At 45.7% G+C, this 25,249-nt stretch overlaps 2 protein-coding genes across 2 annotated transcripts; both read right to left on the reverse strand.

Moving 5' to 3' along the window:
* LOC142196538 (UDP-glucuronosyltransferase 3A1-like) lies at positions 1 to 8,399 on the reverse strand. Its single transcript, XM_075266541.1, has 7 exons — positions 8,303 to 8,399; positions 7,255 to 7,356; positions 6,622 to 6,733; positions 3,996 to 4,530; positions 1,241 to 1,472; positions 582 to 801; positions 1 to 289 (listed from the first exon to the last, which is right to left on the reverse strand). The coding sequence occupies exons 1-7, from the start codon at positions 8,397 to 8,399 to the stop codon at positions 1 to 3; spliced, it is 1,587 nt and encodes a 528-aa protein (XP_075122642.1).
* Positions 8,400 to 12,746: 4,347 nt separating this feature from the next.
* Positions 12,747 to 21,228, reverse strand: LOC142197644 (UDP-glucuronosyltransferase 3A1-like). Its single transcript, XM_075268116.1, has 7 exons — positions 21,132 to 21,228; positions 19,090 to 19,191; positions 18,752 to 18,866; positions 16,149 to 16,683; positions 15,799 to 16,030; positions 14,378 to 14,597; positions 12,747 to 13,023 (listed from the first exon to the last, which is right to left on the reverse strand). Exons 1-7 carry the CDS (start codon positions 21,226 to 21,228, stop codon positions 12,747 to 12,749), a joined length of 1,578 nt encoding a protein of 525 aa, XP_075124217.1.
* Positions 21,229 to 25,249: the final 4,021 nt, after the last annotated feature.

Consider the following 25,249-nt stretch of genomic DNA (forward strand, 5'->3'; position numbering starts at 1 on the left):
TCAGTTCTGTTTCGGTTTCGGTTTCTTTTTCCTGCTGGAGGACATGAGGCGGGCAAAAAGTATGATAATTTTTACGATGAAGCAGATGGTCACACTGACACAGGCCGAGATGAGTAAAATGACATCCAGTAGATAATGCTGATACCAGGGCTGTTGGTAAGAATAGGGCTTAAGATGGCTGCCTCCACCGGACTGGATGATGTGCTCCACCCATCCCACTAACTGCTTGTCAGGAGGGAACGGACGAGAGCGCAGGATGGCCCTCTGCTTCATTGCTGACGTCTTGTAGCTGTGGGAAGAAAGAAAGTTATAAAGCATGGGGCATACAAATGAACTGGTGTCCATGTACATGACTAGTGGTGCTGCACACAGGACCCCCATTCTCTTGATCGGAGGGGTCCCAATGATTGGGCTGTAGATCGGGGATGATGTTGGGGAAACCCTTTTAATGGCTAGGTGTCACATTATGGACATCTACAGGACAGGGAAAAAAATGTCTGATTACTGTGGACCCAATAGTTGGGTGGAACTCTAGTAAGTCTAAGACCCATCACCATCATCTCCGACCAACTTCTTCTTACCTTTTGTTTTCTACAATCTTACGAATCGCATCTGCAAAGTTCTCAGACTTGATCTCATTCGGTGGAATATATTCCCCCATACGCTTTGCCTTGATTCGAACCAAGTTGTCAAACTGATCTCCAAACAGTGGGATTCCTAAAACAGGGACACCATGGTACACGGCCTCTGTCAAGCTGTTCAATCCACCATGGGTCACCAGGAGACGGATCTTTGGATGTCCTGTAAGAGAACACAAAGGTGGTTAAATAAAGTGGGTGGTCGGGGGTTCTTGAGGTTGACAACAAATAGGCCAAATCAACAAGCTACATGAGTGGAGGGTCACAAGTTTTAGGTCTTGGTATGGACCAGTGGCAAGGATCTGGTATTACCATGTTCTTGTGGGTGAGGCCCCAGTAGAAAATGGGTCTTCGATCCATAGACCGCTAAATTCCAGTGTCATACTGGGGGGATACCCAGGGGATCCTCCAGTGGGTCCCAACTCCAAAACAATAATGGTTCAATAGAAGACACCCAAATTTGAATGGTACTATGGTCTATTTCCTAGGGATTGTTGGAGTGGGAATGACCAGAACCATTTTCTCTGGTGGGCCCAAGGAACCTCAGTCTGAGGTTGATAGACCTGATATGGAAACAAGTTAGCAGCAAGTTTACGTCTTACCCAGTAGATCATTCTGGTTCACCCAGTCCATGAGTCTGACATTTGGGGCCAGTTTCACATCTTTCGGCCATTGTGATGTCTTATATCTCCAGATCACCTTCTGCGGGATATTAGCGAATGCAGAATTTATCTCCTTTACAAGATCTAGTCTAGGGATTGAAGATATCAAAGATCCAAGTGTCATCACTATAAAACCGGATTCCCCTGATTTGGCTATGAAGTCTTCTATATCCTAGAGACAGGTACAAAGGTAGACATCAGTAGGGTAAAATGGACAGATTGTTTAGTCAGCAGCCTGGGATTTATTATTGCACAGTTGCCATAAGGGTAAGTTCTCACAGGGTTTTTTGGACCGGAACCTGAGGCATCCAGTCGTGCACTCCACTCCAGATTGGGCCCAATGAATGGGCCTAGTCGGGAGGGTCTTCAGGCCGAATTGCGAGGCGAAACGGCCTGAAGAACGAGCATCTCACGGCTTTGTCCGGGAGCTGGAGCAAATATGGCCTCAAAATCCTGAACAAAAAAACTCGTGTGAACTTACCCTTAGTGTGTTGCTTATAGACAATACATTGTGTTACTGCAGATCAGGCAACAAAGAAATTGCAATCTGAATTTTAGACTAAGGCTTGTATGACAAGTGAACTCTATTTGTAGGCCAAGAGCGTACCTTCAGTGAAAAAGGAAACCTTCCCAGTACCTTCAGATCCTGATACAACATTTCTATGAAGTTTTTCCCCTAAAATCTCAGGCATTGTGTTATAGATTTCTGCTTTTTCCAAATTAAGAGATATAGACAGCTTGCAGAGGCTGCTGTGATCAAAGGACTTTATTATATAGCACCATCTATAGTCCGACAGATTAGTTTATTTAAAGGAGTGGCGGGATTTAGGATATTGTAGAGATCCATCCATCTTATCAGATCTTGCAGCTAATATCAGCAGGGAGGAAGTGAAGGGCTATAAGGGAATAAGGGATTTAGCAGCATAGAGCACCGATTGTTTCATTATAGAATAGAAAATTCAATTGGAATACCCAGGTCATATTTTTAGCAGATGACTGCACGTGTCGTATACCCTGCGAGGGTAGGTTCACATATATAAGATCGAGTTCACATCTGCATTTGGCGTGTGCTTGCGGACTCACCTTATAGTTGGTTTCACATTATCAGTTTGATATGATGCGCCCAGTCTCCGATTGAGGATTCCATTCCCCATTAAAAATGCAAGTAGGACTTCCCTCTCCATTTTTCTGCCCTTTTCAGGTGGAAACCCAGTAGACCTCATTATAGTTCATGGGGTCTGCGGGATTTCCAAGGAGAACAGTTTTTTTTAAGTAGATTAGGTGTCTGTTTGGGGGGGGGGGGGGGGGGGAGGAAGGTCCCCAAGTGGAGTTAAGTTTTTAAAGGGAGGCCAGGAAGGTGAAAAATAAAACCCAAACTCGCCTGTCCCTGGTCCTCCCACCCCTGTCCAGGGCTTGTTCCAGCAGCAGTTCTCACCAGATGTATATACAGTACATATATTTTACCCCCAAAAAATACTTACATTTTGGTTGAATTGCTGGGTACAATGCAAATGGAGGAGACTAATAAGTCTGGCAGTAGAGAAAGCTGTTACATCCCTCAAGACTTCTCCCCTAACACAAACTCTGGTCAGATGGAAGAGTCACTGCTTGTGAGGAGGAGGGGGGACAGGGCTGCACAGGATGCTGCTAAGTGCCAGGAGGACACATCATGGTTTCAATCCACAGTCTACATAGGTAGTGTTTGGCTTAATGCTCACAACACAGGACCTCTGATGGAGCTAGACAAAAACTCTGCAAGGAACGCTTTTTGATCCGGCTCCATCAGACATCTGGCGTTTTCCAGCAATTTGCACTATAGGGCTCTGTTCCCACAGAGTAACGCGCTGCACATTCAGACACGTATACACTTATCAGTGTGAGTGCTCAAAACAGATCCCATTCACTTCAATATGTGCCAGCTCACGCACGCTACACCTCAACATCAATGGATTAAAAAGCCTCCCATTGATTTCAATGTGTAGCGCCCGTAAGCCAGCACACATTGAAGTGAATGGGATCTGTTTTGAACGCTCACACTGACAAGTGTATATGTTTCCGAATGTGTGGTGCGTTACTCTGTGGGAACGGAGCCTTCTATTGCAAATTGCATCAGTTTTACCGCTGGAAAGCACCAGATGTCTGATGGAGCAGGATCAAAAAGCGTTCCTTGCAGAGTTTTTGTCCATCAGAGGTCCTGTGTTGTGAGCATTAAGCCAAACACTACCTATGTAGACTGGATTGAAACCATGATGTATCCTCCTGGCATTTAGCAGCATCCTGTGCAGCCCTGTCCCTCCTCCTCCTCCTCCTCCTCTTCACAAGCAGTGACTCTTCCATCTGATCAGAGTTTGTGTTAGGGGAGAAGCCTTGTGTGATGTGAAAGCTTTCTCTACTGCCAAACTCTGTGGGAACAGAGCTGAACTCATCTTCTAGAAAACTATAGGATCCGTCCTGGCATCAGTTTTCCTCCATCTTGTGTGCACCACACCGGAGGGTAATTGATGAGTGCCCCATACTATGTGAACGCACCCTAAAAACATTAGAATTATGTTGGCTTCTGTATTACAGTACCGGGACCCCGATCCCAATTTTTACTGCACCAAACTTAGATTGCTGTAAAGCCCAGTGACGAGCGAAGTTTGGCTTCGTAGAACTGCGGATGTTGCATCTGGACCGAATCCGTTTTTGTTCTCACCTGCGAGACCGGATTTGCCGGTTTTGCCAGTAATCCACCGATACACTGAACATGAGGAAGGAGAGGACGAGCGAATTCAATGCTAAAATCTGCATTATATAGCCACAGCTCTGCTTTTTGGTAGAGTTCAAGTAATGAAGGTCTAGAGTCAGCGGGAAAATGGCGCTCAATGACTCTACGGAATATGGCTTCATTTTTCTTCTCCACCATGTAGGGGTCAAGATACATAAAGGTGTTTTTTAAGCGGCCCAGGAAATTCATGCGGTCGGTGAGAAAAGAGCGGAACGTCGGCACGTAGGACGGAGGGCTTGGCAATCCAATGGCCAAGGAATTGATAAAAAGTCCAGGGAAGAAGGCGATATAGGGAAGGCCCAACTTTTCAGCCACCAAAAAGTGGCAAGGGTTAAATGCATCTATTATGGCAATGTCGTATTTTTGTTGCTTCAGGAAGTCCAAGATATCCGTCTGGTTCATGTAGATTTGGCAATGGTCTGCAAATAGATTTATCACTCTGAACTGATACTGGACTCCAACTCTGAAAGACAGATGAGGATTATTTAAGGAGGACCTTCTCCCCTTATACGTAGCATCTGTTTCTAGGGTCTGTCCATCGATTCTAGCAGTTTTTTCCTTTATCCCCCACCATTCCTGAACAATCTGTGCAGTTAGTTTTGGTGCCCAATATTTCAATACCCTCTTATGACAAGTGGGTGGTGCCAGGCAGTAGTGGATAAAGGGGGTGTGACAGCACCAAGCAGAGGCGGACAGTCTTGGAATGCCTGGTCCATTCTCGTTTAATCCTTTATCTCTCTGCTTGACCCCTTACAATCTGGTTTCTGCGCTCTGCACTCTACTGAAACGGCTCACAAAAGTCTCCAATGATCTCCTAATGGCTAAATCCAATGGTGACTTCTCTCTTCTTATTCTTCTGGACCTCTCTGCAGCTTTTGACACTGTTGACCATCATCTCCTCCTCCCTATGCTCCGCTCAGTCGGCCTCAATGACACTGCGCTCTCTTGGTTCTCCTCTTATCTCTCAGACCGCACTTTCAGCGTATCATTTGCGGGCTCTGTTTCTTCCCCTCTTTCCCTTGCTGTTGGGGTTCCTCAGGGCTCGGTCCTTCGGCCCCCTGCTCTTTTCTCTCTACACAGCCCCCATTGGACAAACCATCGCCAGATTTGGCTTCAGGTACCATCTTTATGCTGATGACACCCAATTATACACATCTTCCCATGACATCACCCCTGCACTCATACAGAACACCAGTGACTGTCTCTCTGCTGTCTCTAATATCATGTCCTCGCTCTATCTGACACTAAATCTCTCTAAGACTGAACTACTACTGTTTCCACCATCTAATAGATCTGTCCCTGATATATCCATTGCAGTCTCAGGCCTTACTATAACTCCTAGGCAGCAGGCCCGCTGCCTCGGGGTCATGTTTGACGCAGACCTTTCCTTCACCCCTCATGTTGAATCACTCGCACGTTCATGTCACCTCCACATCAAAAAACCATCTCCAGAATACGCCCTTTCCTTACCAGAGATACACTAAAGACACTTATTGTCTCTCTGATTCATTCTCGCCTTGACTACTGTAACTCCTTACTAATCGGTCTTCCCCTCACTAAACTCTCTCCTCTACAATCTATTCTGAATGCAGCGGCCAGGCTCATCTATCAGGCTAGACGCTACAGCGATGCCTCTGGTCTGTGCCAGTCACTACATTGGCTGCCTATTCATTATAGAATAAAATATAAAGTTATCCCCCTCATCCACAAGGCTCTCCATAATGCCGCACCTCCATACATTTCCTCCCTCATCTCTGTCTGCCGCCCAACCCGTGTTCTCCGTTCACTCAATGACCGAACACTTCCATCCTCTATTATCAGAACCTCCCACGCTTGTATACAAGACTTCTCCCGAGCTGCACCACTTCTCTGGAATGCTCTACCCCGGACAATAAGATTAACTCCCAACTTCTACAGTTTCAAACGCAAACTAAAGACGCATCTTATCAGACAGGCCTATCACAATTTCTAATGTAAACCCTTAACCCTCCTCTGTCCTCACTCCCACATTACCCCACATGATATGATGTCATCTCAGGATAACTTTATAGGTCCAAGCTCCATCCACATGTTACAGGACACGACTAGTGACGGCTCAAAGTTTTGTTTGTGTAATGACAGTCACCTCTATTACAAGTGTCTGACCTCTGTATAAGCAATGCCGCCCCTGCTACCTCTTGTATCACCCCCTCTACCTCATAGATTGTAAGCTCTTGAGAGCAGGGCCCTCAGTCCCATTGTGTGAAATGACTTTCTTTGTAATGTATCCTTCTGTCTGTATTTGAACCCTATAAATTGTACAGCGCTGCAGAATATGTTGGCGCTATATAAATAAAAAATCATCATCATCGCATTATGTTACACCCCCTTGCCTGCACCACCCACTTGACAGTACAGAGCCCAAATATCATATGAAGCCCCAAAACCTATTGCTCAGAAATGGCGGGGACTACAGAAAAAAAATTGAAAGTATCAGAATCAGAGGGGGGGCTATTAAATGATTAAAATAGCCTGGTGTACTTACATGTAGGAAGTTACCAGACCAGTGACCTACCTGCCCGAGAACAATTTCTTCTGACGCTCCTTGAACGACTCTTCATTCTCCTTCAAGAATTCCTTCTCCATGGTATAGGAGGTCACTGCATATGGGGTAGACATATCATTGCCTGTAGGGAATACAGATCAGAGACTTGTTAAAGGGAATGTATCCTGTAAGTGATTGAAGAACATGATGGGGCAGATCTTCTAATGGAAGAATCTAGAGTGTGGCTTAAAAGGCACCCAACAATTTCAGAAATTTGTGGAGCAACCTGTAGCCTCTAGTTTTAGTCCATTTTTCAGACATTGCTTAGATAGAATTTTGATGATACATTTTACTACAAAACAGATCAAGTTATAAAGAGATTACACCATTAGATAAACCATCTACTCATCAGGTTTATGGCACAATAAGATGGCTGACCACAGAAGACTGGGTACGCTATATGGATGAAGCCAGGCTACTGGGCAAAACCAATCAAATTGATCCAATTTTTCCTGGAGATCATGATAGAATGATCACACAGCAAGAGACTATGTGCCCACTATGGCGACTGGTTATGATGGGAAGGATATAAGTGTTTGGCTATAGATGTGGTAGGGTCTTCTACACATTTACGAATAGAAAACATTGGTTCATTATTTAGACCTGGGAGATCCCCGTATCCGATCTGACGAAACATCCTGACATCATGTCCGTTGTCTTGAAGGATACGTGAAATTTCATCCATCAAGAGAAAATGACTTCCACCTGAAAAGAATAGTTTGAGAGCAAATTTGATACATATAACATAACTGTGCCCAGAACATTTGACCAATCTTGGGTCCCAAGTGGCATAGCAATGACCGAACAGTATGGACAGGCTCGATAGAGTAGAAAGAATGTATCTATGTATATTTGTAGGAGAGATTCAAGGAATGTGCAACGTAATAGAACTAGAACTTGATTGTCGGGATTTTTTTAACCAGTCAAGGTCAATACATGCAATAAAATCCAGACACGCTACAAGACTCTCGATTGTCCCTTGTGTGTCTTAGGCCCAGGTCATATCTACGTTTGGGCCATTCCCATCCCTTTACATAAAAAAAATGCAGAGAGAAGTGCAAGAGCCAAGCGGAAACCACATGGACCTCATTATAGTCTATGGGATCCAGGGGTTTCCTTATTATGCAGATGTTTTCCATTTGGGGGGTCCCCAAGTGGAAACCCATGCACAGATGTGAACTGGGCCTTCAAAATCATGGGTGTTTGTCTTACTCCATGTGGTTGCATGGATATCATACGGTAGCATGGCAAGGACCTGGACTCACCTCGGCATACAATCTATCGGGCTGGCCCTTGTATTGCCCCATAACCATACCATACAGTGCTATATGTTGGCCATGTAGCTGTAAATACCAATGCTATATAGTGCAGCCATCACCATAGGCTGGAAATAAGAGAATAAAATTGGGTCTGCTCCGACATCTGCCATTTGTATACCGACACCAGTGGAGAGAAAATTCCTCCGTGCAGGACTCTTCTCTCCGCCAGGTGTCCTACAAGACTTAGCCAATGGAATAAGATACAACAACAATGTAACACAACCTAAAAACATACAATTGTCAGCCACATGGTGGGGAAGGCAAAAGCAGAACATGAACGTAAGTGTGCAAAGAAACCCAAAATTCAGGAAAGTAGTAAAGTCTGAACTCACTGACAAAGCATATGGTCAGGATCTTGGCGCCTTGTAGACCGTGAAGATGTAACACCAGGAGAAGGACGAGCTTTAGAGACCCCCAGCCTCCTGCCATTCTTCACATACTGAAGTGCTCCAGCCTTAGGTGGTCGGAGATTGCTGCTCTGGAGGAGTGTCTGCAGCTTGGCTGTATGCCTGGGACACTGATAAGGACACGGCACCCGGTCAACAGATCATACAGAACAGAGACTATTGCACATAAGGCAAATCATTATAGACTCTGCAGGACATTAACTTATAGATCTATAAGGACAGGCCATGGAATACTGTGCAAAAGGTTTAGGCGGGGGGGGGGAATACTGCAGAGTAAGACTAATGCTAATGAAGAGTGAAATGTAAACTCAATATCTGAATTCATCCATATTTGGGGAGACCTCTGCCCCCTGGAAATGATCTGCCCCCACACATAGCCTTGATCTCATTGTCATCCAGTCTTTGCAGACTCTGCCAATTTTAAGTGGTTTCTGCAACTGAGTTCCCTATGGAGACTCCCACACAAGTGTGAATCCAGCCCAACCTTGACCCTGGGATATCCACTCCTTGTTGGGATTTTTTTAGGAGTTTCCCGGCAAGGTCCTGCAAAGCAACCTGGGAATTTTTATATCCCCCTCCCTGCAGGACTCAGTACGCTCGTTCCATAGACAAAGTATGTTTGACTCCCCCAATAAAAGGGCTCTCCTTGAGATTATGGACTACTTAAAGGTGCGCACTAAGATCATCCTCATAGACTCTTTTGCTTCTACCAAAAACACGGTTACTCACTGCCCACATTACCGGGGATGAGATTGTAAAGGGTTAATTTGGTTTTTGTATAGATTGGTAACAAGCAAGGGGTTGTGGACCCACTGAGCTACCAACCTGGGGCCACCTCGAAGGGCGGTGTCATGGTAGACTCTCCAATTTTATCCCCCATCCAGGCATATGGACATCGCTGCAGGATGTCGGCCAAGCTGCTGCCTCCGGAGAAGTCTCAAGTTTGGAAGCAACTGGCCACAACTACGTTACAAAGCACCACACAAAATGCATAATGTGAGCAAGGCTAAAACCAGGATGGACAATGCGTGTACAAGCTAAAAATCTGACAGGGATACAGAGCGGAACATACTCATGACAGAATATACACAATGGAAGCCAGGACAGAACACAGGTAACAAGAAAAGGAGCCACTGGCTGGTAACAAAGAAAAGCCAAAGATTCCTGGTACACAAGTAATAAAAACAGAACATAATACACACATGGCAGCCAGCTCCTCCAGCAGTGATCAGCAGACCAGCATGCATACAGCAGAACAAAACCAAGAAACTAAAGAGGCGGACTTAAATACATACAGGCAGGGATTGGCAGGAGGAAGTTAACAGGTGAGAGCACTGATTCTTAAAGAGACAGCAGCACACTCAGAGGTAGCCAAGAAACTAAGTCTGCTGAGAAAGGAAAAAACAGGATTCTTTCACTCACCTATAATATTAAGGTAAGAAATGAAGTAGCGCATCCCAACAAGGTGTTACCTCACAAGCGTATACAGACTCACAATGCACTCAGGCATCAAATAGTTAATAACTATGGCATTCAAAGAGTTAAAACAGCTAAGCAATAGTTTTTCTGTTTAATATTATGGGCAGGTATGTAAGACTATTGAAACCATCATACCAGGTGCAGCCTGCTTTTTATAGGCAGGACCTCTCCCCTATAGAGTGTAAGCTCTTATGGGCAGGGTCCTCTCTCCTGTAGAGTGTAAGTTCTTATGGGCAGAGTCCTCTCTCCTGTAGAGCGTAAGCTCTTATGGGCAGAGTCCTCTCTCCTGCAGAGTGTAAGATCTTATGGGCAGGGTCCTCTCTCCTGTAGAGTGTACGCTCTCATGGGCAGAGTCCTCTCTCTCTTGTAGAGTATAAGCTCTTATGGGGCAGGGTCCTCTCTCCTGTACAGTGTAAGCTCTTATGGGCAGGGTCCTCTCTCCTGTAGAGTGTAAGTTCTTATGGGCAGAGTCCTCTCTCCTGTAGAGCGTAAGCTCTTATGGGCAGAGTCCTCTCTCCTGCAGAGTGTAAGATCTTATGGGCAGGGTCCTCTCTCCTGTAGAGTGTACGCTCTCATGGGCAGAGTCCTCTCTCTCTTGTAGAGTATAAGCTCTTATGGGGCAGGGTCCTCTCTCCTGTACAGTGTAAGCTCTTATGGGCAGAGTCCTCTCTCCTTCAGAGTGTAAGCTCTTATGGGCAGGGTTCTCTCCCCTGTAGAGTGTAAGCTCTTATGGGCAGGGTCCTCTCTCTTGTAGAGTGTATGCTCTTATGGGCAGGGTCCTCTCTCCTGTATAGTGTAAGCTATTATGGGCAGGGTCCTCTCTCCTGTACAGTGTAAGCTCTTATGGGCAGGGTCCTCTCTCCTGTACAGTGTAAGCTCTTATGGGCAGGGTCCTCTCTCCTGTAGAGTGTAAGCTCTTATGGGCAGGGTCCTCTCTCCTGTATAGTGTAAGCTCTTATGGGCAGGGTCCTCTCTCCTGTAGAGTGTATGCTCTTATGGGCAGGGTCCTCTCTCCTGTATAGTGTAAGCTATTATGGGCAGGGTCCTCTCTCCTGTAGAGTGTAAGCTCTTATTGGCAGGGTCCTCTCTCCTGTACAGAGTAAGCTCTTATGGGCAGGATCCTCTCTCCTGTAGAGTGTAAGCTCATATGGTCAGGGTCCTCTCTCCTGTAGATTATAAGCTCCTATGGGCAGGGTCCTCTCTCCTGTAGATTATAAGCTCTTATGGGCAGGGTCCTCTCTCCTGTAGAGTGTAAGCTCTTATGGGCAGGGTCCTCTCTCCTGTAGAGTATAAGCTCTTATGGGCAGGGTCCTCTCTCCTGTAGATTATAAGCTCTTATGGGCAGGGTCCTCTCTCCTGTAGATTATAAGCTCTTATGGGCAGGGTCCTCTCTCCTGTAGAGTATAAGCGCTTATGGGCAGGGTCCTCTCTCCTGTAGAGTATAAGCTCTTATGGGCAGGGTCCTCTCTCCTGTAGAGTGTAAGCTCTTATGGGCAGGGTCCTCTCTCCTGTACAGAGTAAGCTCTTATGGGCATGGTCCTCTCTCCTGTAGAGTGTAAGCTCTTATGGGCAGAGTCCTCTCTCCTGCAGATTATAAGCTCTTATGGGCAGGGTCCTCTCTCCTGTACAGAGTAAGCTCTTATGGGCAGAGTCCTCTCTCCTGTAGAGTGTAAGCTCTTATGAGCAGGGTCCTCTCTCCTGTACAGAGTAAGCTCTTATGGGCATGGTCCTCTCTCCTGTAGAGTGTAAGCTCTTATGGGCAGAGTCCTCTCTCCTGCAGATTATAAGCTCTTATGGGCAGGGTCCTCTCTCCTGTAGAGTGTAAGCTCTTATGGGCAGAGTCCTCTCTCCTGTAGAGTATAAGCTCTTATGGGCAGAGTCCTCTCTCCTGTAGAGTGTAAGCTCTTATGGGCAGGGTCCTCTCTCCTGTACAGTGTAAGCTCTTATGGGCAGGGTCCTCTCTCCTGTACAGTGTAAGCTCTTATGGGCAGGGTCCTCTCTCCTGTAGAGTATAAGCTCTTATGGGCAGGGTCCTCTCTCCTGTAGATTATAAGCTCTTATGGGCAGGGTCCTCTCTCCTGTAGATTATAAGCTCTTATGGGCAGGGTCCTCTCTCCTGTAGAGTATAAGCGCTTATGGGCAGGGTCCTCTCTCCTGTAGAGTATAAGCTCTTATGGGCAGGGTCCTCTCTCCTGTAGAGTGTAAGCTCTTATGGGCAGGGTCATCTCTCCTGTACAGAGTAAGCTCTTATGGGCATGGTCCTCTCTCCTGTAGAGTGTAAGCTCTTATGGGCAGAGTCCTCTCTCCTGCAGATTATAAGCTCTTATGGGCAGGGTCCTCTCTCCTGTACAGTGTAAGCTCTTATGGGCAGGGTCCTTTCTCCTGTAGAGTATAAGCTCTTATGGGCAGGGACCTCTCTCCTGTAGAGTGTAAGCTCTTATGGGCAGGGTCCTCTCTCCTGTAGAGTGTAAGCTCTTATGGGCAGGGTCCTCTCTCCTGTAGAGTGTAAGCTCTTATGGGCAGGGTCCTCTCTCCTGTAGAGTGTAAGCTCTTATGGGCAGAGTCCTCTCTCCTGTACAGTGTAAGCTCTTATGGGCAGGGTCCTCTCTCCTGTAGAGTGTAAGCTCTTATGGGCAGGGTCCTCTCTCCTGTAGAATGTAAGCTCTTATGGGCAGGGTCCTCTCTCCTGTATAGTGTAAGCTCTTATGGGCAGGGTCCTCTCTTCTGTAGAACATAAGCTCTTATGGGCAGTGTACAATAGGCAATGACTTGTCTGCTCTTACGTTACTAGAAAATAATAACTAGAGAAGAATTATGGAAACATAATGTAATGTAAGGTAAACAAAGATTTTTATATTCTTAAAAATTCAGACACAGATTACAGAAAATATTAGTTCTGTTTCTGTTTCCTGTTGGAGGACATGAGGTAGATAAGAAGTCTGATAACTTTCACGATGAGGTAGATGATCACAGCCAAACAGGCGGAGATGAATAAAATGACATCCAGTAGATACTGCTGATACCAGGGCTGTTGGTAAGAATATGGCCTAAGATGGCCGCCTCCACCGGACTGGATGATGTGCTCCACCCATCCCACTAACTGCTTGTCAGAAGGGAATGGACGAGAGCGCAGGATGGCCCTCTGCTTCATTGCTGACGTCTTGTAGCTGTGGGAAGAAAGAAAGTCTTTAGATATTTCTGGTATGACCCATGAAATTGCATGACATGTCTAAGAAGAAGAGTCTACGCCTAGATGAAGACCCCTGCTGACTCCAAGAAGTGGTTGACCACAAAGAAGATAAGGATGACGCCATTAGGATATGTCTTATGTTTCGAAACTTTCTTCCGTGTGATAAGATTTTGCTTAAATAAACGCCTGAGACCCAATCGGACCGAGTTTGGTTTATGACCTCATACGTGTGGCAAGACTTAGAGCTTATCTCTTATGGATTCCATATTGTGCCATGCGACATGTGAGGATTTCTAGTGGATTACTCTACATACTGGATATTGCATGGATGGGAAATGGGATTTTGCAGTGGAACGCCTGTGCTTTGGTGCAAAATCTGTAATGGGCCCCTCTTTACTCTATGCCATTTTATGTGTTATGGAGCCCACTCAGGGTTTGGGGCCTGGTAGTGACTACTGCTGCTGCTGCACCCCCTATAGCTATGCATGAATCTCACAGCATCACACTATTTGGGGTACTATCTGTATTAACCCTAAACACAAGTGTAAGACGTGTCCAAAGCTTAATAAATTTGGTGCCATGCCTGATCTCTGGATCAGGGGTAGAAGGGGGTCTCTAGTTTCTTTACTTATACACCTTTGTACAATTTGTTTAGTTATTGAATTATATGTATTATTGTCTAGAAAAGATTTTACAAATAGGGTTTTATTACAAATCCTGCTTGCTTTGTCTTCTTCAGCCTTTACTTGATCCCATATAGTGCAAGCTGCTCTTTCCCCGTCTCAAGGAGATCTGTCAGAAAAGCCGTCTGAGGGTCTGTTCTGTGACTGTTATCTGTCCTTAGTCCTAATAAACATGTATCTAAGCAGAAATCTTATCAATCTAACAAGTATTCAGCTGTACTTAGTATTTATGAGGCTCCAAGTCTTAGACAACAGAGATAACGCTCATAGAATGAACCGACAGATGGCAATTCTGACAGATCTCTGTGAGAAGGGGAAAGAGCAGCTTGTACTATGTGAGATCAAGTGAAGGCTGCAGAAGAAAAAGCAGCACGTAAATAAATGAATAAAGCAGATAAAACATTGTTCTAGCCAATAATACATATAATAGTAAAAAAATTACCAATGAGGGTGTACATGGCCTTTAAGACAGGTTATCCTTATATATGTCTATGTGTATATCCTTCCTTCAGGGTCTCATAGCCATAGGTAATATTACCAGATCTTCCCGAAAGTAAAAGTCAAAAATCGGCACCTGTATGTGATCTGCTTTATGCCCAATGTTCTCATCTCTGACTCTTAGGATAGGCTCTCCAGCGTAACATTTACCTTTTGTTTTCTACAATATTACGAATCGCATCTGCAAAGTTCTCCGACTTGATCTCAGTGGGTGGAATATATTCCCCCATACTCTTCGCTTTGATTCGAATCAGGTTGTCAAACTGATCCCCAAAAAGTGGGATTCCTAATACAGGGACACCATGGTACACGGCCTCTGTAAGACTGTTCAATCCACCATGTGACACAAGGAGACGGATCTTCGGATGTCCTGTAAGAGAATGTAATGGTGGTTAGTGGTGTCTCTGGTCATAGAAGTTGGCAACTACCTGGGTGGAGAATTTCAATTTTTGTTAATACTCAGATTGGACCTCCAGAGTGGTCTTGGATTGGCGGTGGTAAAGCAATAGAATAGGCAAACATAGTCAGGGGCTAATTCCGAGTTGTTAATAATCTTCTGCAAGATAACAGTAGATATTGAGAGAAGTCAGAGGTCAGGAACCAAGATGAAGTCAATGACTGGAGAAGTGCAACCACGAAGAATAGAACCAAGGGAATGAACAGAAGGAGAACCAAAACCTTTCTCCTGGACCAGATACTTGTCAATAAAATAGGAAATTCTCCCACAAACCTTCTTGATTTATCCTGTAGACTGAAGAGGATCCAAAAACAGAAGGTGTCTGGACTTGAAGTAACAACTTATTGAAAACCAGAGGCCTCAAGGAAGAGATAGGAAAAAAATTGTGAGAAGGTGGTAATCTAAGAATACAAGGAATGGCCTGATGAAACGCGGTGCAAACTTGTATCAAGGAACTTTATTCCCAGGAGAAATCCTTGGGCTTAGATGTTGGTAGCTATCTGTATCCTTCTTAGCCATACGTCTAATAGACCTCTGTCCAAGTGTCCAGAATATTTTCAAAGGAACATTCAGGTGTTCATGGAAATTTTTTAAGAGCAACTTCTCAGAGACATGGTTCTGACGGGAAAATCTTGGCCAAGATTAACAAGGGCCAAGGCTGGAGAAGACCTGATATTGCCCGTAAAGAAAACTTGATACAGAACATGAACCTACAACCAGAAGAACTGAGAGAGTCGCTATCGAGTGCATTCAACTCCAGTCCAGACATCTTGGAAGAATGAGCCCAAGACAGCTCTTCTGAAGAAGATTCGACGGCAGCAGAGAACATCCAATAAGAGAAGTACTGACGGAATTGCTCCTGTCGGGGAGACTTTATTTGAGAAGAAGTTGCAAGGATGACATTTATACTTCTTTGACTACTTGGTCAGTAATGGACCAGCACCATGTGAGGAGACGATGGCCTCCAGGAAACCTACCTTGTTGAAATCCAGATGATGGAGGCCTAGTGGAAAAACAACTAAAGGCCCATACAGCAAAGTTGGCCCAGTCGTGAGTAGTTGCTACTTTCCATATATTATACAGTGAAGAAGCACTAGACAGCCAAAACATTTACCTAGTAGATCGTTCTGGTTCACCCAGTCCATGAGTCGGACATTGGGGGCCAGTTTCACGTCATCCGGCCATTGTGACGTCTTATATCTCCAGATCACCTTCTGCTGGATATTAGCGAATGCAGAATTCATCTCCACCAAAAGATCTTTTTTAGTGATGGTGGATATCATAGAGCCAAGAGACACCACTATAAACCCAAACTCTCCGGACTCGGCTATGAAGTCTGCTATATCCTAGACACAGATACAGAAGTGGATATTAGCCAGTAGTCAGAAGATAAATTGTACAGATTGTGTTGTTAGCGCTCGGCTATGTCATTGGTCAAACATCTAAATAATTTTTTGCACTCACCGGTGACACCGCATTTGCCGGCTTTGCCAGTAATCCACCGATACATTGAACATGAGGAAGGAGAGGACGAGCGAACTCAATGCTAAAATCTGTATTGTATAACCAGAGCTCCGCTTTTTGGTAGAAGTCAAGTAATGAAGGTCTAGAGTCAGCGGGAAAATGGCGGTCAATGACTCTACGGAACGCGGCTTCCTTTTTCTTCTCCACCATGTAGGAGCCAAAATACATAAAAGTGTTCTTTAGACGTTCCAGGAAACTCATGCGGTCGGTGAGATGAGAGGCGAATGTCGGCACATAGGACGGAGGGCTCGGTAATCCAACGGCCAAGAAATTGAGAAAGCTTGCCGCAGAGATGGCGATGTAGGGAAGACCCAACTTTTCAGAGATCAAAAAGGTGCAAGGGTTAAATGCATCTAATATGGCAATTTCGTATTTTTGTTGCTTCAGGAAGTCCAAAATATCTGTCTGGGTCATATAGACATGGCACTCCTCTGAAAACCTCTTCATCACATCAAATAACAACTGGATCCCAGCTCTAATGGAAAGACAGGAAGGTTATGACTGGGAATGGGCTCATGGTTAAACCCAGGTGGTCAATGGCAGTGAATGGGTAAAATCCCTCGTTTTATAGGGTAATTCTCAACATGTGGCGCATGTAACCAGAGGGTATACTACATAGTTCTATGGGGTACTCTCTGGGTTCCCTCATGCCCAGGATGGGACATTATACTGGGTGGAGGGGCCACTATGGTTTAATTTAAAGGGATCCTATCACTAAAACTAATTTTTTTTCTCGGTACCACGTAGGAATGGCCTTAAAAATTGCTATTCTTCTCCTACCTTAAGATGTCTTCTCTGTGCTGCCGTTCGGTATATAATCTGGCTTTCGTCGGTATGTAAATGAGTTCTCTCGCAGCACTGGGGGTGGTCCTCAGCGTTCAAACAGCACTGGGGGCGTCCCCAATGCTGTGAGAGAACTCTCCAGTACCGCCTCCATCTTCTTCAGGAAGGGGTCTTCTTCCAGCGGTGGCTTTAAACTTCTAGGCCTTAGGCATCCAACTGCGCATGCCTGCTGGCCACAAGAAAATGGCTTCTTACAATACTGTGTAAGCAGCCATTTTCTTGTGGCCGTGGGCATGCACAGTCGGCTTCGCCCTAGGCCTGAGGCCTAGAAGTTTGAAGCCACCACCAGAAGAAGACACAAGTAGAGGGCGTTTCTGAAAAAGATGGAGGTGGCGCTGGAGATTTCTCTCGCAGCATTAGGGACGCCCTTGTGCTGTTTGAGCGCTGCGGACCGCCCCCAGTGCTGTGAGAGAACTCATTTGCATACTGACAAAAACTGGATTACATACCGAACGGCGGCGCAGAGAAGACATCTAAAGGTAGGAGACAAATAGTTTTTCTCAAGGCTATTCCTACGTGGTACCCAGAAAAAAAATTAGTTTTAATGATAGGATCCCTTTAAATCAGCACGCCAAACAAAAAAAGTTACCTACCCCTGGGCTAGACTGTATATTAGATAAACACAGAAAAATAAAACATTGCAATAATGGAGATTCTTTTCTTACATTAGCGGAGGCTGCACTGCCGTGTATGTACAGTATATACTGTATAAACACTTACACATACAGAGAAACACTTTAACAATGAATATTTTGTTCAGATTCACAACATCGCTCCATCACACTGTATATGGTCAATCACCTGAGTGGAATAAAAACCCCATGACATTACAAAATGTTTTTTTTTTTTTTAAGATTAGCGCAGGCTAGACTGTATATTGGGTGAAACAAGAAATCACTTGTCTATAACATTTTTTTTCTTTTTTAAGATTTTCGCAGGCAAAATCAGCACTGTGCTTTGAACACAGCAGTATATACTTAAAGGGATTCTACCATTAAAACCTCTTTTTTTGTGGATAAGACGTCGGTATAGCCTTTAGAAAGACTATTCGTCTCTTACCTTTAGATGTGATCTCTGCCGCGCCGTTCCTTAGAAATACCGGTTTTTACCGGTATGTAAATTAGTTCTCTGGCAGCGATGGGGGCGGGTCCCAGCCCTGAAAATGCAATGGGGGTGTCCCCACTGCTGCTCGAGAACACGATCTTGCGACGCCTTTATCTTCGGCTGGATCCTCCCCTTCTTTCATCGTCACCTGCGACGCCTGTGCAGTTGGCTCTGCCAGTGAGACACTAGTAGAGCCGACTGCGCATGCCGGCCGGCGGCCATTTTTGGGAGGCTGTTCTTGCTCTTGTAGTTCAATGCAGGAGTGGCCTCCCAAAAATGGCCGTTGGCTGGCATTCGCACTCGGCTCTGCTGGTGTCTCACTGGCAGAGCCAACTGCGCAGGCGTCGGTGGTGATGTAGGACGACAGAGAAGGGGAGGATCCAGCCGAAGATAGAGGCGTCGCAGGATCATGTTCTCGAACAGCAGTGGGGACGCCCCAATCGCATTTCCAGCACTGGGGCCCGCCCCCATTGCTGTGAGAGAACTAATTTGCATACCGATACTTGTCCCGCCCCCGCATAAAGCCATCCCTTTAAATATGCATTCTCCTACATCACGCGCGTTAAGTGACTATCCTGTATAGTCCAGTAACCTACCTGCCCGCGAACATTTCCTCCTGGCGCTTCTTGAACAGCTCTTCATTGCCTTTAAGATATTCCTCATCCATGGCGTACGAGGTTACCGCATAAGGGGTAGACGGCAGCTCGTAGCCTGCGGGAAATACAGGATATAGGATATTTATAGGGTATCTTATCCTGCTCCAGGACAACAGAACCGAACCCCCCACTGAAATCATGGAAGGTGCTCGATATCATCCCAATGCGTTCCCCTATCCGACCCCCCTTGGCACAAACCCTTAGGCATGAGGCCTAAAGGATTTATTAAAGGGAAATTTTAATATTACATTTATTTACATACGACCAACGGCTCAGACCTGGGAGATTGCCAGTCCCGATCTGACGGAACATCCTGACGTCGTGCCCATGGTCTTGAAGAACACGTGAAACTTCATCCATTAAGAGGTAATGACTTCCGCCTAATAGAGACACAGATAGTTTGGGAGAATTTAGTAAGGTTCTGGCCTGTGTCCACCTTCAAAACCGATTTATCTCGTTCCGTCCCAGTGAATATAAATAACAAATCAAATCATCTTGAAATACAATCTATCCGGTGTATACACAGCACCTATGTAGACCATGGAGCTGGCAGTGGCAGTGGTGTACACAACCATCAGGAAGGCAGGGATGGTAATAAACCGTCCCTGCCTTCTCTGTAGGAGGTCCAGCTGTAGAAACAGCCACGGCCACGCCTAGACATATAAAGTCAATGGGTGGTCCAGAAGCAGTCAAAGGACTTGTCCAGACTCAGCAAATTACTCCCTATCCAGAACATACCCACCACTGGGACGCCCACTGATCAAGAGAACTGGGGTGTCCCAGTGGTGTGTGTGGTGTCCCATTTTTGAATGGAGTGTCTGTACAGACGGCATGTGCTACTTCAGTTATTTCAATGAGGACTACCCAGCTATCTCCGATAAGTCCCACTGAAATGAGTGGAGCAGCAAGGCCATTCAACCAAAACACTCCAGTTCTTGTTACCAGTGGGGGTCCCATCAGAAAAATATTCTAAAAAATAGACCATGGGGCCACAAACACAGTGAAAGGCACAAAACATGAATAGTTCACCTATAGTACACATAAGACATATGTAAATACACAACTATTAGGATGTCCACCACATTCTTACACTTGTTTGGGCCAGTTTGGGTTATTCCCTTTTGAGTTTGTATATGCAAAGATTGTCACAAGATACATATAGACTGGTGAGTGTCTGTGAATAATAGGTTATAAAATAATCAATACAATCCATTTTTTGATGATCAGTAACCTCTCGGACTACATCACTTAGATGATCAGTAACCTCTCGGACTACATCTCGTAGATGATCCGTAACCTCGCGGACTACATCGCGTAGATGATCAGTAACCTCTCGGACTACATCGCGTAGATGATCAGTAACCTCTCGGACTACATCACATAGATGATCAGTAACCTCTCGGACTACATCGCGTAGATGATCAGTAACCTCTTGGACTACATCATTTAGATGATCAGTAACCTCTCGGACTACATCACGTAGATGATCAGTAACCTCTCGGACTACAACATGTAGATGATCAGTAGCCTCTCGGACTACATCGCTTAGATGATCAGTAACCTCTCGGACTACATCATTTAGATGATCAGTAACCTCTCGGACTACATCACGTAGATGATCAGTAACCTCTCGGACTACAACATGTAGATGATCAGTAGCCTCTCGGACTACATCGCTTAGATGATCAGTAACCTCTCGGACTACATCACATAGATGATCAGTAACCTCTCGGACTACATCGCGTAGATGATCCGTAACCTCGCGGACTACATCGCGTAGATGATCAGTAACCTCTCGGACTACATCGCGTAGATGATCAGTAACCTCTTGGACTACATCATTTAGATGATCAGTAACCTCTCGGACTACATCACGTAGATGATCAGTAACCTCTCGGACTACAACATGTAGATGATCAGTAGCCTCTCGGACTACATCGCTTAGATGATCAGTAAAGTAACCTCGAGGACTACATTACGTAGATGATCAGTGCCCTCTCGGACTACATGGCGTATATGATCAGTAACCTCTCGGACTACATCGCGTAGATGATCAGTAACCTCTTGAACTACATTGCATAGTATGATGGACAAACATGTGAGATATGACTTGGCGTTGCAAATGAAAAGGAGTCAATTTTCTCTATTAAATAAACATATTGACAAAGAAAGAAGCCAAAGGTTGAGTAAAATAAGCAAAAAAGGACAAAATACCTTCAAAACATAACAGTCTGAACCGCATAGTGAAAAGAGACCATTGCAAAGAAATACAAACGCTGCACCGTGTACAAAGAAACCAAAGCAAAGTCTGTGAACTCACCAAGCAAACATATTGTGAGGATCTTAGCGCCTTGTAGAGAGGGGACATGTGACATAAGGAGAAGGACAAGTATAAGAGGGTCCCGGCCTCCTGCCATTCTTCAGGTGCTTCCAGGCTTTGCTGTGTGCTGTATTAGCAGTGCGGGGTCTCCGCTTGCTCTGTAGGAGTGTCTGCCGCTTGGCCTCACCCTTGGCATACATGGAGTACAGCATGAGGTCAGAGGTTGTGCTGACCTGTTCTGTCTATTCAGTGTAACTTGTTGCATTGTAAGTACGAGAGGTCGCTATACTGTAGGTCCCAGGTATTGCTAAAAAATGTACATGGGAAATTTTTAACTATAGTAAATCATCTATTTGTAGAGCTGTCAGTGGGTACAAAGAGCGCCCCTCTTTGGGTCATGGAGTGACATTGCAACAAATTGTGGAGCCCATTGATGCAAGTGTCTAATAATTGTTATTTTTGGCACAAATTGTGCCAGAATTGCAATTTTTCTGGCACAAATTAAACCAGAATTCTGGTACTATTTGCTTCCCCCAATGTAATCCTAGTATTTGTGACCAAAGGTTTGTGCATTTCTCAAGCCTGTCTCTTCATGAGTAGATGTGCTGCCATCTAGTGGAGATCTGGTATATAGCCATTTTTTTTAAAGGGGATGTAGCATTAGAAAATGACAATCCCCCCCAACAATGTAGCCCTATTATGGAGTGATTTTTTTGTGGGATGAGTTATAGTTTTCTAATTTTCTCATCATTTTTGCAGAGGGGGTAATAAGAAATATGTCATTCCATTATTGGGTTTTTTTTTGTTAAATTTTTTCATCCAATTTGCATAAAAGCACATAAATAACATTTTTATTCTACATCTCATTCCATCACACCAATTCCAGATTTATATGCTTTTTAGATTTTACTACTTTTGTACAATAAAAACATTTTTCTCCAAAATATACGTACAGTCATGGACGGAGGTGTTGGAACCCCTGAAATTTTTTTATTTATTTTTTTTTTACAGAAAATGAAGTATATATATAAGAATATTGCATTATAATCATTTATCAGAGGGGCTGTATCATTGGCAAAAGTCATTTTTAACTAATCACATCCTTGCATAGTGAATGGGACAGCAGAGATAGGAAGCAACGCTACATCAAGAAGAACTGGCCAATCAGAGACAGAATGCAGCCAGGAAATAAAAACGTTCTTCCTCCACTGTTGGTTGATCGTGCCTCATATAAAGGTGGAACTTATGAAAAATTTTGTCAAGAAATTAGACCACGACACTGATGCATTTCAGTACCTGCGCAACAAGTTCCCAAAGTTGAGTTATGCAAAGGTTAGGGCTAGTTCACACGGGGCAAGAAGGGGCGGATTTTGACGCCAAATCCACCTCAAAATCCTCCCTCTCACAATAGAGGTCTATGTAGACCACTAGCGTTCTTTTTTCTGCTAGCGGTTTATTCCCACTCATGGAAAAAAAGAAGTGAGCTGCCCTTTCTTCAGGCGGATTCGCAACACCACCCTCCGGACTAGGCCCATTCATTTGGGCCTAATCCAGAGCGGAAAGCCACGGCGGGATGTGTTCATGCAAAGCCCGTGTGAACTAGCCCTAAAAGAAGGTGCATTCATAGGTCCACAAATAAAAAAATCATGGCTGATGAAGACTTTCAAGACATTCTAAGTGCTGCTGAAGAACATGCGTGGGTGGCATCAGTGGCGTAACTAGGAATGGCGGCCCCCCCCCCTAACCGACACCAGCGCTGAAGACCTCGACCGACCCCCTCCTCCGCATTCCTGCGCGCTCCATTATGTCCCATAGTGGCCCCTCCACACAGTACTATGCCCCATAGTGGCCCCTGCACACACTCTTATGTCCCATAGTGGCCCCTGCACACAGTATTATCCCCCATAGTGGCCCCTGCACACAGTATTATGCCCCATAGTGACCCCTGCACACAGTATTATGCCCCATAGTGGCCCCTGCACACAGTATTATGCCCCATAGTGGCCCCTGTACACAGTATTATGCCCCATAGTGGTCCCTGCACACAGTATTATGCCCCATAGTGGCCCCTGCACACAGTATTATCCCCATAGTGGCCCCTGCACACAGTATTATGTCCCTTAGTGTCCCCTGCACACAGTATTATCCCCATAGTGGCCCCTGCACACAGTATTATGTCCCCATAGTGGCCCCTGCACACACTGTTATGCCCCATAGTGGCCCCTGCACACAGTATTATCCCCCATAGTGGCTCCTGCACACAGTATTATGCCCCATAGTGACCCCTGCACACAGTATTATGCCCCATAGTGGCCCCTGCACACAGTATTATGCCCCATAGTGACCCCTGCACACAGTATTATACCCCATAGTGGTCCCTGCACACACTATTATGCCCCATAGTGGCCCCTGTACACAGTATTATGCCCCATAGTGGTCCCTGCACACAGTATTATGCCCCATAGTGGCCCCTGCACACAGTATTATCCCCATAGTGGCCCCTGCACACAGTATTATGTCCCTTAGTGTCCCCTGCACACAGTATTATCCCCATAGTGGCCCCTGCACACAGTATTATGTCCCCATAGTGGCCCCTGCACACACTGTTATGCCCCATAGTGGCCCCTGCACACAGTATTATCCCCCATAGTGGCTCCTGCACACAGTATTATCCCCCATAGTGGCCCCTGCACACAGTATTATGTCCCCATAGTGGCCCCTGCACATAGTATTATGTCCCATAGTGGTCCCTGTACACAGTATTATGCCCCATAGTGGTCCCTGCACACAGTATTATGCCCCATAGTGGCCCCTGCACACAGTATTATGCCCCATAGTGGCCCCTGCACACAGTATTATACCTCATAGTGGCCCCTCCACACAGTATTATGCCCCATAGTGGCCCCTGCACACACTGTTATGCCCCATAGTGGCCCCTGCACACAGTATTATGCCCCATAGTGGCCCCTGCACACAGTATTATGCCCCATTGTGGACCACTCATGAACAATCATATCAGACCTCAGAGTATAGTGATCAGAGACCCAGGGGAGGATACAAACATAAAAAACACTGTTACTTACCTCTCCTGGGTTGTGGCGCACTCCCCGCTGATGTTGGCCATCTTCAATGATGGAAAAGACTTCAATTGAGCCAGGCTTGCTTCACAACATATATGGACGCAAGCCCAGCCCACGTGACGTCATGAAATAGGCCCGAAGCCTTCCAGAGCCAGGAGAGGTAAGTAACAGTGGTTTTTATGTTCCCTTACCTCTCCTAGCCCTGCAATCATTATACTCAGGGGTCTGAAAAGACCCCCTTAGAATAATGATAGTGTTTGTGGGGTTCACGGGCCCGTCACCTTATTTACCGATCTCGGTTCCTGCTCACAGCTCCATCCACAGAAGGGGAAGTGCCGGCGGCCGTTAGCAGGAGCCAGAATCCATAGGTTGTCCACAAGTTGGAGGATAAAACATGCCATTAAACATAAAACATTTGTGGTAGTGAAAATAACCCTCGACGTCTATGATGTACTCACAGAGAATATATTAATATAGATGATAGGAGAGGGTTGTTATAGCTACCTGATGGGGTATGCTGGGGTATAAAGCACAGACGGCACGGGTTACCCAAACATAGAGTTCCATTGGAAAGAGTCAGAGATTCGTAACAGGGTGTGCGAGTGACAAGTGGGTGTGATAATAAATGCAGCCACTCGCACAACTTCTCATTAAGGAAATGGATGCCCGAGATTATGGGGTGCAAAGGAGATTCATGCAAACAGATATGTGAACAACCGACTCTGAACTTTCAGGTTTTGATTCGATCATGTGAGTAATATCCAGTGACCAGCGCCGCACCTCCCATTTGGCGACCTGAAGCGAGCGCTTCAGGCGGCGCTATGCCAGGGCCTCAGGGAGGGCGGCATTTTTGGTTACCTAAGCCAGTCCAGGACAAGCTGTCCTGGACTGGCTTAGCACCGACCGGTGGATTGGGGAGGCCCTGTGGACGCAGTGCTGCTCCAGCAGCCTCCCCTCATGAGCAGGTCGTCTCCGTGCCGGCGAACGGCGCTAAGCCCCGTCCCCTGCACTTCGCCACGCCTGCTCCGCCACGCCCCT

The sequence above is a fragment of the Leptodactylus fuscus genome, chromosome 1 (genome assembly GCF_031893055.1).
Source record: "Leptodactylus fuscus isolate aLepFus1 chromosome 1, aLepFus1.hap2, whole genome shotgun sequence".
In the NCBI taxonomy this organism is placed as follows: domain Eukaryota; kingdom Metazoa; phylum Chordata; class Amphibia; order Anura; family Leptodactylidae; genus Leptodactylus; species Leptodactylus fuscus.

Excerpts from the sequence above, each read along its gene's own strand:
- LOC142197644 (XM_075268116.1), bottom strand. The coding sequence starts at position 21,228 with ATGGCAGGAGGCCGGGACCCTCTTATACTTGTCCTTCTCCTTATGTCA. Across the intron at positions 18,867-19,089 it reads CGGGACTGGCAATCTCCCAG|GCTACGAGCTGCCGTCTACC; the intron begins GTCTGAGCCGTT and ends TATTTCCCGCAG. Across the intron at positions 16,031-16,148 it reads CGGCAAATGCGGTGTCACCG|GATATAGCAGACTTCATAGC; the intron begins GTGAGTGCAAAA and ends ATCTGTGTCTAG.
- LOC142196538 (XM_075266541.1), bottom strand. The coding sequence starts at position 8,399 with ATGGCAGGAGGCTGGGGGTCTCTAAAGCTCGTCCTTCTCCTGGTGTTA. Across the intron at positions 6,734-7,254 it reads CGGATACGGGGATCTCCCAG|GCAATGATATGTCTACCCCA; the intron begins GTCTAAATAATG and ends TATTCCCTACAG. Across the intron at positions 1,473-3,995 it reads CGGCAAATCCGGTCTCGCAG|GATATAGAAGACTTCATAGC; the intron begins GTGAGAACAAAA and ends ACCTGTCTCTAG.